Here is a 13,496-nt window from a genome sequence, read left to right on the forward strand (position 1 = left end):
AACTGCTGCATTTTTAATTTATATTTCAAAATTTTATTTATTTATTTATTATGTTTGATCATTTTGGTTTTACTTTAACGCGTTTTCTTTTATGTAAATAAATCTCTTTATATACATGTAGAACATTTTTTAATTGTTTCTTTCCTCATACTTTTTAAAATGGTTTTATTTAATTATAAATATTGTTCTTTCATTTCTCAAAAAAGTGAAAAATCTAAAAAGTCTTGGAAAAAAACAAAATTAACTTGTTTCGAAAATCAACGTCGCTTTGATAATGTATCATATGAGCCAGCCAATCAGAGCGCGTCTTCTATCTAGGAGGTTGGTCTTGCCAACAATTGGGCATTGATATCTCAGAGAGTAATATTTGATTGATTAGGGGAGCAAGTTTTCACTCTACAAAATCTACACGCGGTTTGTAAAGAGTGTAAATGGTCAACTGATATGGTTGCACTCTACTATATTCAAATAAAAACTTACGGAAAATAAGACAGGCGTAATTTCGATCGGAAACCGAAGCAGTGCAAAGACAAACTTACAGACATATCTAAGGAGAGGTTGATGCCGGTATCTTCAGGGGTTTTTTTTCAGTCTGGACATATATTATGTAACGAATTCTTTATCATGGACTGGAAGACAGCTTGGTAAAAATGTGCTTTAATTAAGTAGATAAACTATCTAACGTAGACATACAACAAGAATGCTGGACTATTGCTCAAATGACAACGGGACCTCGGGGTTTCACCAAAATGCCAGCCCCAACTCCATGTCCATGGCATCACTATTGAACATGAATGTTAATATGGACTCTAGCGGACGACAACCGGCATTTGTGCTCAGTTCTCCCCCTTTAGCAGCCCTTCATAATATGACAGAAATGAAAGCCCCTGTGACGTCATCAGCAGCAGCCAATTTCTTGACGTCAGCTCAGTATCAGCAGTCTTTGAAGAATTTCTCCGCCAATTCTACCCCTCATGGAATTCAGGATATTCTGAGTCGACCTCAGATTCATGCTCTTGGACTTTCCAGGTTAAATGCTGCTGGAATGTACTTAAATTCGCAGTGCAGAATGCCCAAGTTAGCGGAACTTCCGGGCCGACCACCCATTTACTGGCCAGGACTTCTCAACGGTCAAAGCTGGAGACCCAATAGTAAGGAAAATTATCATTGATTTACGTCAAAATTCATTTCTGACTAAAATTTTAATATCTTAAGGGTAAAAATGTTTTGAAGGAGGTTTTGGGTTATCTTTGATACCTAGAATCAAAATGATGGAAGATAAATGGGTAAACAGATATTGAATTCAATTCAAGATCTTAATTTCAATTAAAATGACCCTTTGGTTTCAATGGACAAAATATTTTAGATCACATTGTCCTAAAACTGGTTCAAAGAAGATGTTTCAAATTGAAAGAAAACGGTGCCTATTGTTACATAGGCCTGAGTGTCTGCGGTTACCTTCTATCGGTGTATGATGTTGTTTAGTCCACATTAAGAGGATTGTGAGTGAAAAACAGCCTGGTCAAATCAGATCCACAGTCATTTTGTGTATTGACTTTAAACGGTTTTCAGGCAAACAATAGATTAAAGTCGTCCTCGGTGTTTCGTCTAGAGAGGAGCAAACAGACACAATGAAGTCTTCAGAAACATTTAATGTTTTCTTCTTTCTCGTTGGCAGGATAAAATGAGTTCATTAAGGATAATATCAGATTCAATTATCAGATTCAATTAAAGAAGGGTATCACGTAGTTAAAGTTAGGAATTCAAATAATGAAATGAAATATTTAAAAATAAATAAACGTTAAAATGATGATAGAAATATACAAGAATATGGTGAGAAAATTAATTCCAAATTTATTCTTTTTTCGTTTATTAGGGCATATGATAAGTAAATAATTAAATATGAATAAGATATTAAATATAAAGATTTGATATCTCAAACCAAAAGTAAATGGTTAATTTATGATGTTAAAAATTCATGGATTTTTTAAGATTAAATACAGAACATAACAAAAACTTCCTTCCCATTAATTACATTAATATAACGAAAATGATTGTACGTTTTTTTTTTAAATAAATATTTTTTTTATCAAATTTTATTTTTAAAAATTTAAGGTTCAGTTAAACTGAACACGGTTATTAAAAAGAGCGTTTGAATATTTATTTATTTTGGGTAAAAAGACGATAAATTTGTTCTTTTTGTTTATTGTAAAAAAGATGCGCCCACGAACTGATTTTATTGCTCTAAACTATGGCAAAGTAAACAACCTCGTCCAATGTTTTCTTAGATTTAAAAAAAAATCAAAACTTGGAGAGAATACAACAAATATCAAAAAATATCAAAACACATAGTCAATAAATGGATGTTTCCCAGAATAGTGTGAAGGAAACTAGTCCTTGATTTATATTTAATTTTACTTCTAAAAAATTTGCACAGACTGAGTCTATATGAAATAGATTATCTTTTAAAAATTATAAAATTTAGATAGACATAAACATCAACTAAAATTCGTATAATTGGTACAATGAAAAAAAAATACTGATAATCAAAAATTCTCTAGTCAAATCACTCTCCCTGGGAAAAAAAGAAAAAAGAAAGAAATTATTCTGAAAAGACAAAAAATTCACAAAATAACAGGTTTCTGTACTTTATTACTCTACATTATTAGCAAGCTATGTACAGAAAATGACGGGGTCTTCATTGATACCTATATCTATACACACGTGGTAAATCCAAACAATTCTCAATCACTAAAATTCAATATTCCTTGATTCGATAACAAACATTGGGTCATTCAATATAGCAGATTTGGTCAGATAAAATTGTTTTAAAATGTCCCAAACCCCGAACAAGCCGTTTCTTATAGGTGATAATATCTAATTACATAGTAGCAAATCCATTTCATACTGATAATATCGGGCGTTTATTAACTTATCGGAGCTTGGTTTGATAACTTGTGGAACAGCATAACACCGAAGGATGTACTACTGTCACGTGATCACAAAATACAAACCTAACATTGTGCCACTGAGGAAAATGTGTTTTTACCTAAATAAGACCAAAAGAAAAAATATGTCAAAAAAAAAAAGATTGACAAAATAAAATTTGTTGACATAGGCTAATATAAAATTGAAAATGAGAAACAAAAAGAAAAAAAGACCTATAATCCATTTTAAAAATATGTACCTGAAGGAAAAAGAAACACAATATCATCATTTTATTTTCGTCTTCTTTAAAGGATAGTTTGGAGAATTTTTCCTCAATTACTTGAAGACTTCGTTATCAGCTTCGATAGAGTGGGTCATCCAAGTCATTGCAATAGATATTTTGTTAAATCTCTATAAGACCTAATATGTCCTCAAAACGGGGTCTGAAATGATAAACAAGTTCTTTTAAAAATCTTCGGATTATTATTTGGGATTTGTTGAAATCGATTTAGAATTATGTCTTCATATGTCTGTCAAATATCAAATTCCATACCGTGTCAATTTCCCTTCTTGGCGGATATGCATCGATTTCATACACACGGTTTTAAGTTAAGATGCTACTTCAGTTCACTTTGACATATGTAATTGTCAATGTGAAATTTTTATTCATTAAACAAAATTTAGATTGTAACTGTGATGAATATTTCCATTTGTAATAAGAGACATTTATTTGATATATTTTTAACGGTTCTTCTTGGTATAGATGCAAAGCTTAATTAAACAATTTAATAAGAGAATTAGCATATAAATCAAAGGAATATTTAAAACAAGGTTTGTTGTTTTATAAAATGATAGCAAATATATTCATGAAACATTTTGTGGAGGTACTAAAATATTTGTTTGGACTAAATTTCCCTCTATTCAATCTCAAACTATTTTAAGTAAAGAACTATAATCTGTTCCAACAATTTGCCTGTTTTCTTTAAAATTAGTTCATTACAAAAAAAAATCAATTTTTAAAATTTTTTGGTAAATATTTCTTGCTAACAGTATATGTAAAACTTACCAGTTTAGATTATCTTAGTTTATATTCCTTTAACTTGTATTTTGAAGATTAAAAAATCCCTGTTATATTAGTTGTATGTGTATAAAGCTAAGTAAATTTACTCTATTGTAATGAAAATAATTGATTTATCCGTTGGTCAGGTACGGGAAACATTGTGGTGGACAAAGACGGGAAAAAGAAACACACACGGCCAACTTTCTCTGGACAACAGATTTTTGCTCTGGAAAAAACATTTGAACAGACCAAATACTTAGCAGGCCCCGAGAGAGCACGTCTGGCCTACGCCCTGGGAATGTCGGAGAGCCAGGTCAAGGTAAACTCCGCTATGATAAAAAAAATGTCAGTTTCGAAGGACATAATGATGTGTTAAAGTAAGCCTAGTTTCGAAGGACATAATGATGTGTAAAAGCAAGCCTTCCTCCTTTGTCTTTGGCCGAAGCAAAGAAAAAGGTCTTACAGACATCTAAAGAAAGAAAAGATTTTAGTGTCTTAAAATTCATGTTTATATTCCACAGTTGATTCAAAAAATGATAAAAATATCAAAAAAGCGAAAACACCTGTGAGAGAAAATCTTCAGAATTTGGGCTACTTTTTCAAATATCAATCATTTGGTTACTTCACAGCCAAAGGAGAAACCAAAACGAAGAATTAGATTTATTGGTATTGATACCTGGACTAACTGCAACTCCCATAAAACATCATTCCTATTGAAATTAAGGATTGCACACCTGCGAGACCAACTGATATTAGATTTTGCATTGATTGCCAATGAGCCCGAAATTAAGCCAACAAAATACCTATTAAGTCAATGAAATTTGGACGAAACATTATTGGAAGAAAGCGTACTTGATACAAGACTTTAGAGATTACACAAAATTCCTGTTCGTCGATTATTTGACATAAAAACACAATCTAACCATAAGCCTTTAAATCATCGAACAATTTAGCAAGTCAAATCACTTCATTTCATTTTTGCGGTAAAAGAATCAATGACGAATTCGGCATTAATTTCCTCTTGTAAATTTCTTGGGTTCTCTGGAAATATGGAGGAATGGTCACGATTCTGTGCAATCCCCGGACCCCTAGCTGTTTCGTGAAATGTCCAGATGCTTTATCAAAGTAATCAATGCTCCGGCTCATTATTCTAAACAACCTTGGGGGACAGTACGTAAAGTATCCCCCTATCTAATGCAATCATCCCTCCCCGGGCGCTAACAAGGAGCCCATTGTCGAGGTGATACTAATTTGATTTCTGGCAGGGAAGAATCCGAGGGTGGTCCGAACAAGCCTCTTCCTGTTGATTTTAGAATCAAATGAGAGAATAAAAGAAATGAATTTACACCAAAAAAATCAAAAGAAGGAGCTTTGTTCTTACGAGAAGTATGAATTTTCGGATAATAAGCCCCAAAGCAAAATTAAAAAGAAATATATATTACGATAGCAAAAGTATTGACATTATAAAATTTTCTTTATTTTCTTCTTAATTCTTTATAAAAACTATTACTTGAATTTGTTCTACTTATAATTTTCTTTGATTTTTTCCGCTTCAATTTTAGAAATATTTTATTGGCTGGTAATTATCTAAATATTGAATGGCATGTTAAAATCTCTCAAGGAGGGAAAACGTAATTTTCAGATTTTCGACGCTCAAACTCTATTAAACTTGAGTCGGTTCATTAACAAAAATACGAAGTAAATTCTGTTGAATAGTAAAATAAATTTTATTGCTAGAGTTTAGTGGTTTCTTAACAATGCCTTTAATTAATTCGATTGTAAGTATTATCTGTAAGATGTGTAATATTGACACTAGGGAAGTTAATAGCCGTCACAAATCTGTCACTGCAGTCATTAGACGGACGGCTCCTGCTGCTAGACGGTGTGTTCGATTACACCATCTCGGTTCCTACACGGCCATCATTGTTGTCAGTTAACTACCTAATGTCCCGGTATTTCCGACAGGAAGGAAGGTCCGACAACTCTCTGAGGGGCTGTACACCATTTGGAAACCATCGGCAAAAAATCACCCATCGTTAGTCTTGTATAGCGGGCGATAAATTATTAACAAATGTGATGCACATTTAAATTTGATACAGTTTCTAAGTAAAGATTCTCTATTGATAAATTCCGTGAGTACATTTGTGTTTTGATACCGTCCAGATTTTTAAACATTTCTGATTATTAAAATCTCGTATTTGTAATAAATTACGCTGACCCTATTCCGCGGTATATAGGATGGAGACTTCACAGGGAGGCTGGCCATTGATGTGCTGGTCGGTCCAGATTCTGTTTACCGTTTCCCTCTTTGTAAATCGGATATTGATGATGAATTACTGTTGTGTTATGATGTGAAATAGCCACGTGCAAACATGATTTTATGCGGTGGTCAAAAATTGCTGAGAGATAAGATTTGTATGTTGATTGTTAAACAGTGAGAATTACGAACAAAACTGGTCAAAATCATCTGTCGGATGGAATGACTATGTATCGATAAATAATGCATCGAAAAATAGAATTAAATTTTATTTATTTTTATTGACTTTTTTTTCAACGAAATCAGTACATGTTAACCTAATGATTTCTCGTATAGTAATCTTAAATCAAAATGATTTTAGAAAATATTCAAAAAGTAAGAATCCAACAGCCTTTTATTATAAGTTTCAAAATGAAAACCAGTCCTTTTTGTAAATTTATTTATTCGATCTTATATGTTGCAATATTGTCTTCTAATACTTCAGAGTCTATACCTTTTACAGTCTGAAAATGAGTAAAAATAGCATTCATTATCCAGTCTAATAAAAAAGTTCTTTGTTGCTTAGAATTTGGTATTTAATAATGATCTAATCTTACAATAAATGATGAAAGTTTGTTCTTTTAGGGAACTTTGTTCAAACCACTTACTAACCACACTTACCTTTGGTCTTAAACAGAACATAAAGTGTAGGAAGGATTTCATTTACGAAATCACACAGGAATAAGTCCAAATGGACTTACGGACAACGATCTGAAACCCCAAATCCTATCCCATCAAAAGTTGTGTAATTTGTCTAAATTAATTCTTTATATCAACGTCAGCCTTTGTATATCATTGGTCTAACTGGGAATGAATGTTCTTGGAAATTAATTCCATTTTATAAACTTTTCACCAAGACAATGGCGACCATCGATGCAACGACATTGCTTGACCGCCTCCCGTAATCCTGTCAAAGTACCCCTGACTCTCATATTACACCAGGGAACTTTGAAGTTCTATAAAGACGTTATCAAGGGGGGCTTGTCGCTCCCCGAGGCCTTTGTTCAGCGGAATCAGGGTTTATCAATATACCCGTGTCCTCTTTGTTATCTCAATTCTTCAATAAAGTGATTTCAATTTAACAAATTAATCCAGTTTATCTGGAAAGTTATTTTACCTACTTTCAATTTCGTCTTTATGTGGATATCATGGATGTTGGAATTTAATTGAGAATACACGGAATTATCGCTACCGGAAGAGATAAGGACCTAACTTGATGTCCTTCAGCAAAACAGAGAATTAGACTGGCAAAATTTTGAAAATATACTGTGTTTAATGCGGCCACTCTGGGACAGGAATTGCTTAGTATACAGAAAAAAATCATTCATAACAATACACTCATGTATTTCACATTTTAAAATTCAGAATTCAAATTTCGGAATTGATTGAATGATATTTGTAATTGATGGCCCTTTTTTAGATAAAATAAAATAAAATTAACACAACAAAAATGCAGAAAGAAAAATAGACACACAAAACAAAAAAAAAAAATGCTGCATGTAACTGATTAAGAAATATAAAGAGAAAGATCAATGAATCAAAACTGTTGCAAGATATAGAAATGAAATTTTATTTAATATGGTATTCATGAGATCAAAGTTCACCAAAACTTGAAAAAGGACAAAGTTCATGTTGTAAAACTTCAAGATTCAGGCATCTGACCGGAAGTTGGAGTTTCAGACAACCAAAATGTCAGTGGACTTCGTCCGCGAAAGAATATTTAATTATCAGTTTCGTCTGAAAATGTTCACAATGAATATAAAACATGAGTGAAAAGAAAATATCATACGTTATTTCTAAAACTGATATTAGTTGCAATAAGCAAATATTTTGTTTATTTAAAAAGAAAGAAAAGAAAAAATGGCTACCGTGCTTTTTTGCATTTGATTGGTGCTGCCGATGAATTTCAAACGATATTAACAAACAAGTAGCACATAAGGTGCTTTCATGAAAATGGTGTGTAAGCTTCACATACTAAAAGAGCAATGTTTAGATAATTGCATTGATTAAAAGAATTGAATAAAAGTAAATCGTTCCAAGTTCTTCAATTGATCAGAGCCGCCTTGGAAGCTCACTCGTTAGAGCGCTCGCTCCGTGACCAGAAGTCCTGTGATCGAATCACTGCCGCGACTGACCTAGCTCGATAAAAATACATGTAGGTAGCAACCACAGGCACCGGATGTTACTTATTTTTCTTTTAATAAAAAAAATATACCCTTACCTTATAATAAACCAGGTAAGGGTATATTTTTTTTTATTAAAAGAAAAATAAGTAACGTCAGGTGCCTTTGGTAGCAACTGTTCTCTCATCGTCGGAAACCCACGGGTGATCTCGTCTTTACTTATCACCCGTGGGTGATAAGTAAAGACGAGGTCACCCGTGGGTTTCCGACGATGCTGTTCTCTTCGCCAAGCTCTCGGCACCTTGAGTGAAAATTGCTGATATTCGGATGATACCAAAAAATTATAGGCCCCATGTCAGGGTAGGCGTTCGCAGGTTAAAGATCTCTCACTGTCTGAGTGCCGAATACTCTTAATAAGCCCTTCACCGGTATATGTTAACGTCCCTATATATATGAGTGGGGAAAAATTCCCGAATGGGAAAAAAGCAACATTCATTCAATTAATTATGTCAAAAATCTGTTTAGGTGTTAAATTAATCCGTACCTTAATCAATTCGGACTGTGGCACATTGCTTCACAATTCAGTTCTGATATTTTGTGTATAATATTTAATTCTAAATATAAATGAAAAGAAGGCATGGATTATTATATAGAAAATTTATCGAATGGAAAAAAGACACTTTTAATTTAATATCAAGCTATATAAATAAAAGTTTAGAAAAATGGGAAAACATTTATTTTTTGCAAACTGAAAAAAAAAAAATACTAAATAATGTTTAATTAAGAGAATTATTTCTTTTAAATGTAAAAAATCCTTATAATTATTTTATGTATGCATTAAAGTAACATTCATTTTGAAGTCATAAAATAAAACAAAATAACAGTAACTAGAAAATTCTTTTTTTTATGATTTATCTTTAAGTACAAGATAAAAATTTATAAATATTTTTTTTAAAAGGAAAAATTAGGATATATATTAGCCTTCAGATATTTTTTTCAATATTTGGGATTTGATGAAAAACGATTAACTTTGAATGTCAAGAGTATGTCCAAAGTCATATTATTGTAGAACATACGGAATCTCCAATACTTCATTTTTTACGGACATCTCTTGCTTAAAATTACTTTCATTGAGATTTTTTTCTTTTCCTTTACAATAAATTACTATAATTTCTACAAAAACAGTTGTCTCTCCTTTTAATGAGAGGAGACATGTAGAACTTTGTCTTGTTTTGGGTGGTATATAACATTTTTTTATATCAGTAAATAAGATTTGTACATCTTAATTAATTACCTTACAAATTTCATCCCCTAAAAAATAATAATTTAAAGATTGTTCTTTTTCTGTTAATAAAATAATGTAAACCCTCTATTAAAATTTTGTTGTTGAAAAACTTGAAATCATTCTCTATAAGATTAATGTCTCGAAGTAACCTTTTCAAAGAAATGAGTGAATAGTCTTTTTACAATTATCATTATTATTATTTTTAATTTGATTTCAAAAATTATTTATACTTCTTTTGTTAATTAAAAAAATATCGAATTAAAAAAATCACTTTGGAAACACAAATACGCTACGCAATGTAGTTGTCGGAGTATTTTACTAGTATTTGATATTAGTGAAAACTAAAGAAGTCAATTTTAACTATTTGTATCAAAATACTATTAAAGAGTTACGTGTAATTTGAATTCAAATATAGAATTAGGGGACCATATATAATATATCTCTGAATAATTACATCCTACTCTAGCTGAAAATCCCAACTTAAAAAGAACCCCCTTAATGTGGTTAACCTCGGATGAACTGACATACTGATTCGTCCAGGAGCAAGAGTAGAGTGTCTGACAATATATGATACAGGCAATACACGTTAATGCTTGTTTTGGTTCCCGCAACTTGTTTGGTACAAAACAAAACTTCCCAATAAAAAAGGCAGACGTACGGCGGAAATACCTTTAGCGGGTTTTTGTTGTGGGGAATAATTACCTAGTAAAATGTTTTAGCCGCAGAATTAATCTTATCACAAATTAATAAAATCCCCGAACAGATCAACAATACTTGGATACCTATTAGTCACTTGGGCCTCGGCGCACAGTCTCCTTTGCAAGAGGTGGGGCTAAATACCGCGCAGATTGCAGTTTGCCCCAAACAGCTTCACAAACACACATAACACCGTCATTACCCGTCTTATTATGTGATATACAATTTTACGAAGCCACTCAGTGACAATTTTCTTAAGAAAACTGTTTCTGTCGGTTTTATTCTTTTTCAATTAACTCGAAATCAAAACTTTGTACTTAGAGAATGTTCTTCACAAGTTTACATTGTCAATGTAAACATTCATACTTCGTAAAATTCCCTTTGAGAATATATTTGTTCAATTTAAAGTTTGTATATTTCAAGGTATGTTTTTGATATGTAGTGTGTGCTTTTTCCAAATGAAATATTCTTTTGTAAATATATTCTTTATTGAGTTTGCTAGTAAATCTTGTTAAATTGTAAATTTTGTTCTATCAAAGTAACTAAATTGAAGTAAAACATTTGATTTGACAAATAAATCATTGAATAATATTCAATTGTGCTAGATATGCATTAACGTTATCTGTTTTGCACAGATGTGCACAATAAATCATGGGTGTATTTCTTTGATATTTAGCACCTCATTGTAAAATGGGGGTACCCATAACACTCGACTATTCGCATAAAACTCCATTGGATCTGAATGGACACAGAAATAAACTCCCCCATGTTTGACATTTCCACCCGCGTACCCGCAATTACGCACACTCCACAAATAAATTTTATTTGCAAATTTTCAATGTGGCAAATAATATTGAAATTTTATCACTTTTGCTTTAAACTGTAATTGGGAATTTATGTCATAACAGAACACAGGTGTTTGGAGGCGCGGAAGTCCTTGAGTGTCATATATTTTATGTGAGCAATTTTGCTTTACATATACTTCAGGACGTCATTCTCTGCAAGTTTTTTTCCGTACATATTAATAATGTGTCTTGACTTATTACAGGTATGGTTCCAAAACAGACGAACAAAATGGAGAAAGAAACATGCAGCGGAAATGGCATCAGCGAAGAAAAAGCAAGAACAAGCCGAAGACCTGGAAACTTCCGATATAGAGGATGACCAATCGTCTGACAGCAGTAAACTGCGTGACCAAATGTCAGAATACTTAGAACAGGCAGGCTTGTAGCAATTCAAAGATTGGATCTCCTCTCATTTGTCTGCAATAGGAAATAGTGCTAATAAAATGGCGACAAAGCGATCGGCTGCTCACAGAATAATGTCGGACGCTGCGCAGAGTGAGGTGGACATACGGTATTATATGGCAATATTTCACTATAGAGAAGAACCGTGTGTTGCACGAGGACCGATGTTTCGTACGTTAGATTTCTTTTTTGTTTCTTTTTACAAGGGTTTTAATATTTTCATTTCATTCAGGAAATAGTGCTTTTTTCTAGTGATAATTATTACACGAAAACCTATGGTTGAACAAATTGGTGATTTAGAACTCTAGGTCAGAAACGTATAACGTATTCTTAGATAGAGAGATTTGAAAACAACCGCGTACATTGGTGCTAGATGCTTTTTTTTAGGTGTATTCAAAAAAAAATAGTTATGTTTATGTACAAATATGATATGTTTTTAAAATATTTCTTTCTTGATTTCCTCATCATATTATTGTACAACTAAATTATTGCAACATGCAGCATAGCATTATTTTGCATTATACTAAAGACATTTTACAGTATTGATCAATGTAGTATAGAGATATGCTGCCATAGTTAATCAGTTGGAAATCTCCTGTCATTTCCAATCGTTTACATTTGTTTTTGCATTTGAGGCATTAACATGAAGATCTCCATACCATCCCATTCGGCTCAAGTCGTCCCAGTAACACTGACATCCGTGCCATTCTGGTTTTTTAGCACAAGTCCATGGAACGCGAGAAACCCATATCTGTCCGTAGGACAAAAAAGCGCCAAAGTCGCTACTATATTTCACCGAATATTGACACATGAAATCCTGCATTCATTACCCCCCGATTTATCAAGATTTGGCCATCAAAAAGATTAGTTGACTCGCGTCAAGTTTGACAGAGTATCTGACTCTATGTACCATTCCAAGTTACTGCCAGTCCGTGGACTCTATGAAAGCTCCTCTTACACGACATTTACATGTATAATCTCCACAGGCCGTCTTCATTGTAATATTGTGCCGGAGCCATGACTATATATTCACCTTAACCTTATATACAAGTCAAAAATAATGTCTTCCCCTTCATTTTTAGAGATAACTAAAAACAACAGGTAAGTATTTTAAAGTCGGCATTCAAAATCGGTGATTATAGAGCAATTTCAAAGAAACCTTTCAAATTTTAATCTACCAATTTGACGCACAACTATTTTTTACAGTTCCCAATTTTTGTTATTGAAAAATAACATAAAACAATGTCCATTTTGAATATATTTAGACAACCTCCTATCACCCAGATACCGTTAAGACACCACACTAAAATATCTCACCAGAGCCGATGGTTCAATTTCAATTTATAGCCATTATAAGCGATTCATTTCAATAGAATTCACATGTTTATTAGCATTAAGAAAATCGTGCAATAGCTAGTATTGACAAAAACATATATCCAAAAGATTAGGGAAACCTCATGTCTGTCGAGGAATCTCAGCACCGGGGACTTAATAAAATAACTTTTTATCTTATCTTTGCCTATTTCGGTTTCTTTGAAACCCAGTGTATGTTTATTTTGTATTTACCCGAGGAAAGGTATAGCTGATATTTAAAAGTCTGCATTAGCAAAACGTAATGGCAAAGTGCAGCTTTCAGCAATCATTTTTCGTGCACATAAGACGGGGATTATGGGCAAAGCCTCATTGACAAGCAATTCATTTTGACTTTTGATCAATGAAAAAAAAGCTGTACTTTTTTTTTATTTTTTATGTTTTTTGAATTTATACTGTACAGGTTTTTCAATGATAAAATTATTAAATTTTATGTCTATATCAGGATCAATGACGATATTAAAGGAAATAAAGTCACATATGTATTAAT

The 13,496-nt window shown here is 32.4% G+C and overlaps 1 protein-coding gene across 1 annotated transcript; it reads left to right on the forward strand.

Annotated features, from left to right (window-relative positions):
• The first annotated feature begins 460 nt into the window (after positions 1–460).
• On the forward strand, positions 461–11,788 carry LOC134268640 (homeobox protein Nkx-6.2-like). The gene is made up of 3 exons (XM_062750895.1): positions 461–1,151; positions 4,135–4,307; positions 11,437–11,788. Exons 1-3 carry the CDS (start codon positions 701–703, stop codon positions 11,617–11,619), a joined length of 807 nt encoding a protein of 268 aa, XP_062606879.1. The 5' UTR covers positions 461–700; the 3' UTR covers positions 11,620–11,788.
• The last annotated feature ends 1,708 nt before the right edge of the window (positions 11,789–13,496 follow it).

This window comes from Saccostrea cucullata, unplaced genomic scaffold (genome assembly GCF_032062105.1).
Source record: "Saccostrea cucullata isolate Sc308-1 unplaced genomic scaffold, CSIRO_AGI_Scuc_v1 ctg671, whole genome shotgun sequence".
NCBI classification, from domain to species: Eukaryota; Metazoa; Mollusca; class Bivalvia; order Ostreida; family Ostreidae; genus Saccostrea; species Saccostrea cuccullata.

What these genes read in the sequence shown, in the direction of transcription:
- LOC134268640 (XM_062750895.1), top strand. Translation starts at nt 701, where the DNA reads ATGCTGGACTATTGCTCAAATGACAACGGGACCTCGGGGTTTCACCAA. An exon ending in TCAAAGCTGGAGACCCAATA is followed by an intron (nt 1,152 to 4,134) that starts GTAAGGAAAATT and finishes TCCGTTGGTCAG; the next exon opens with GTACGGGAAACATTGTGGTG. An exon ending in TGTCGGAGAGCCAGGTCAAG is followed by an intron (nt 4,308 to 11,436) that starts GTAAACTCCGCT and finishes GACTTATTACAG; the next exon opens with GTATGGTTCCAAAACAGACG.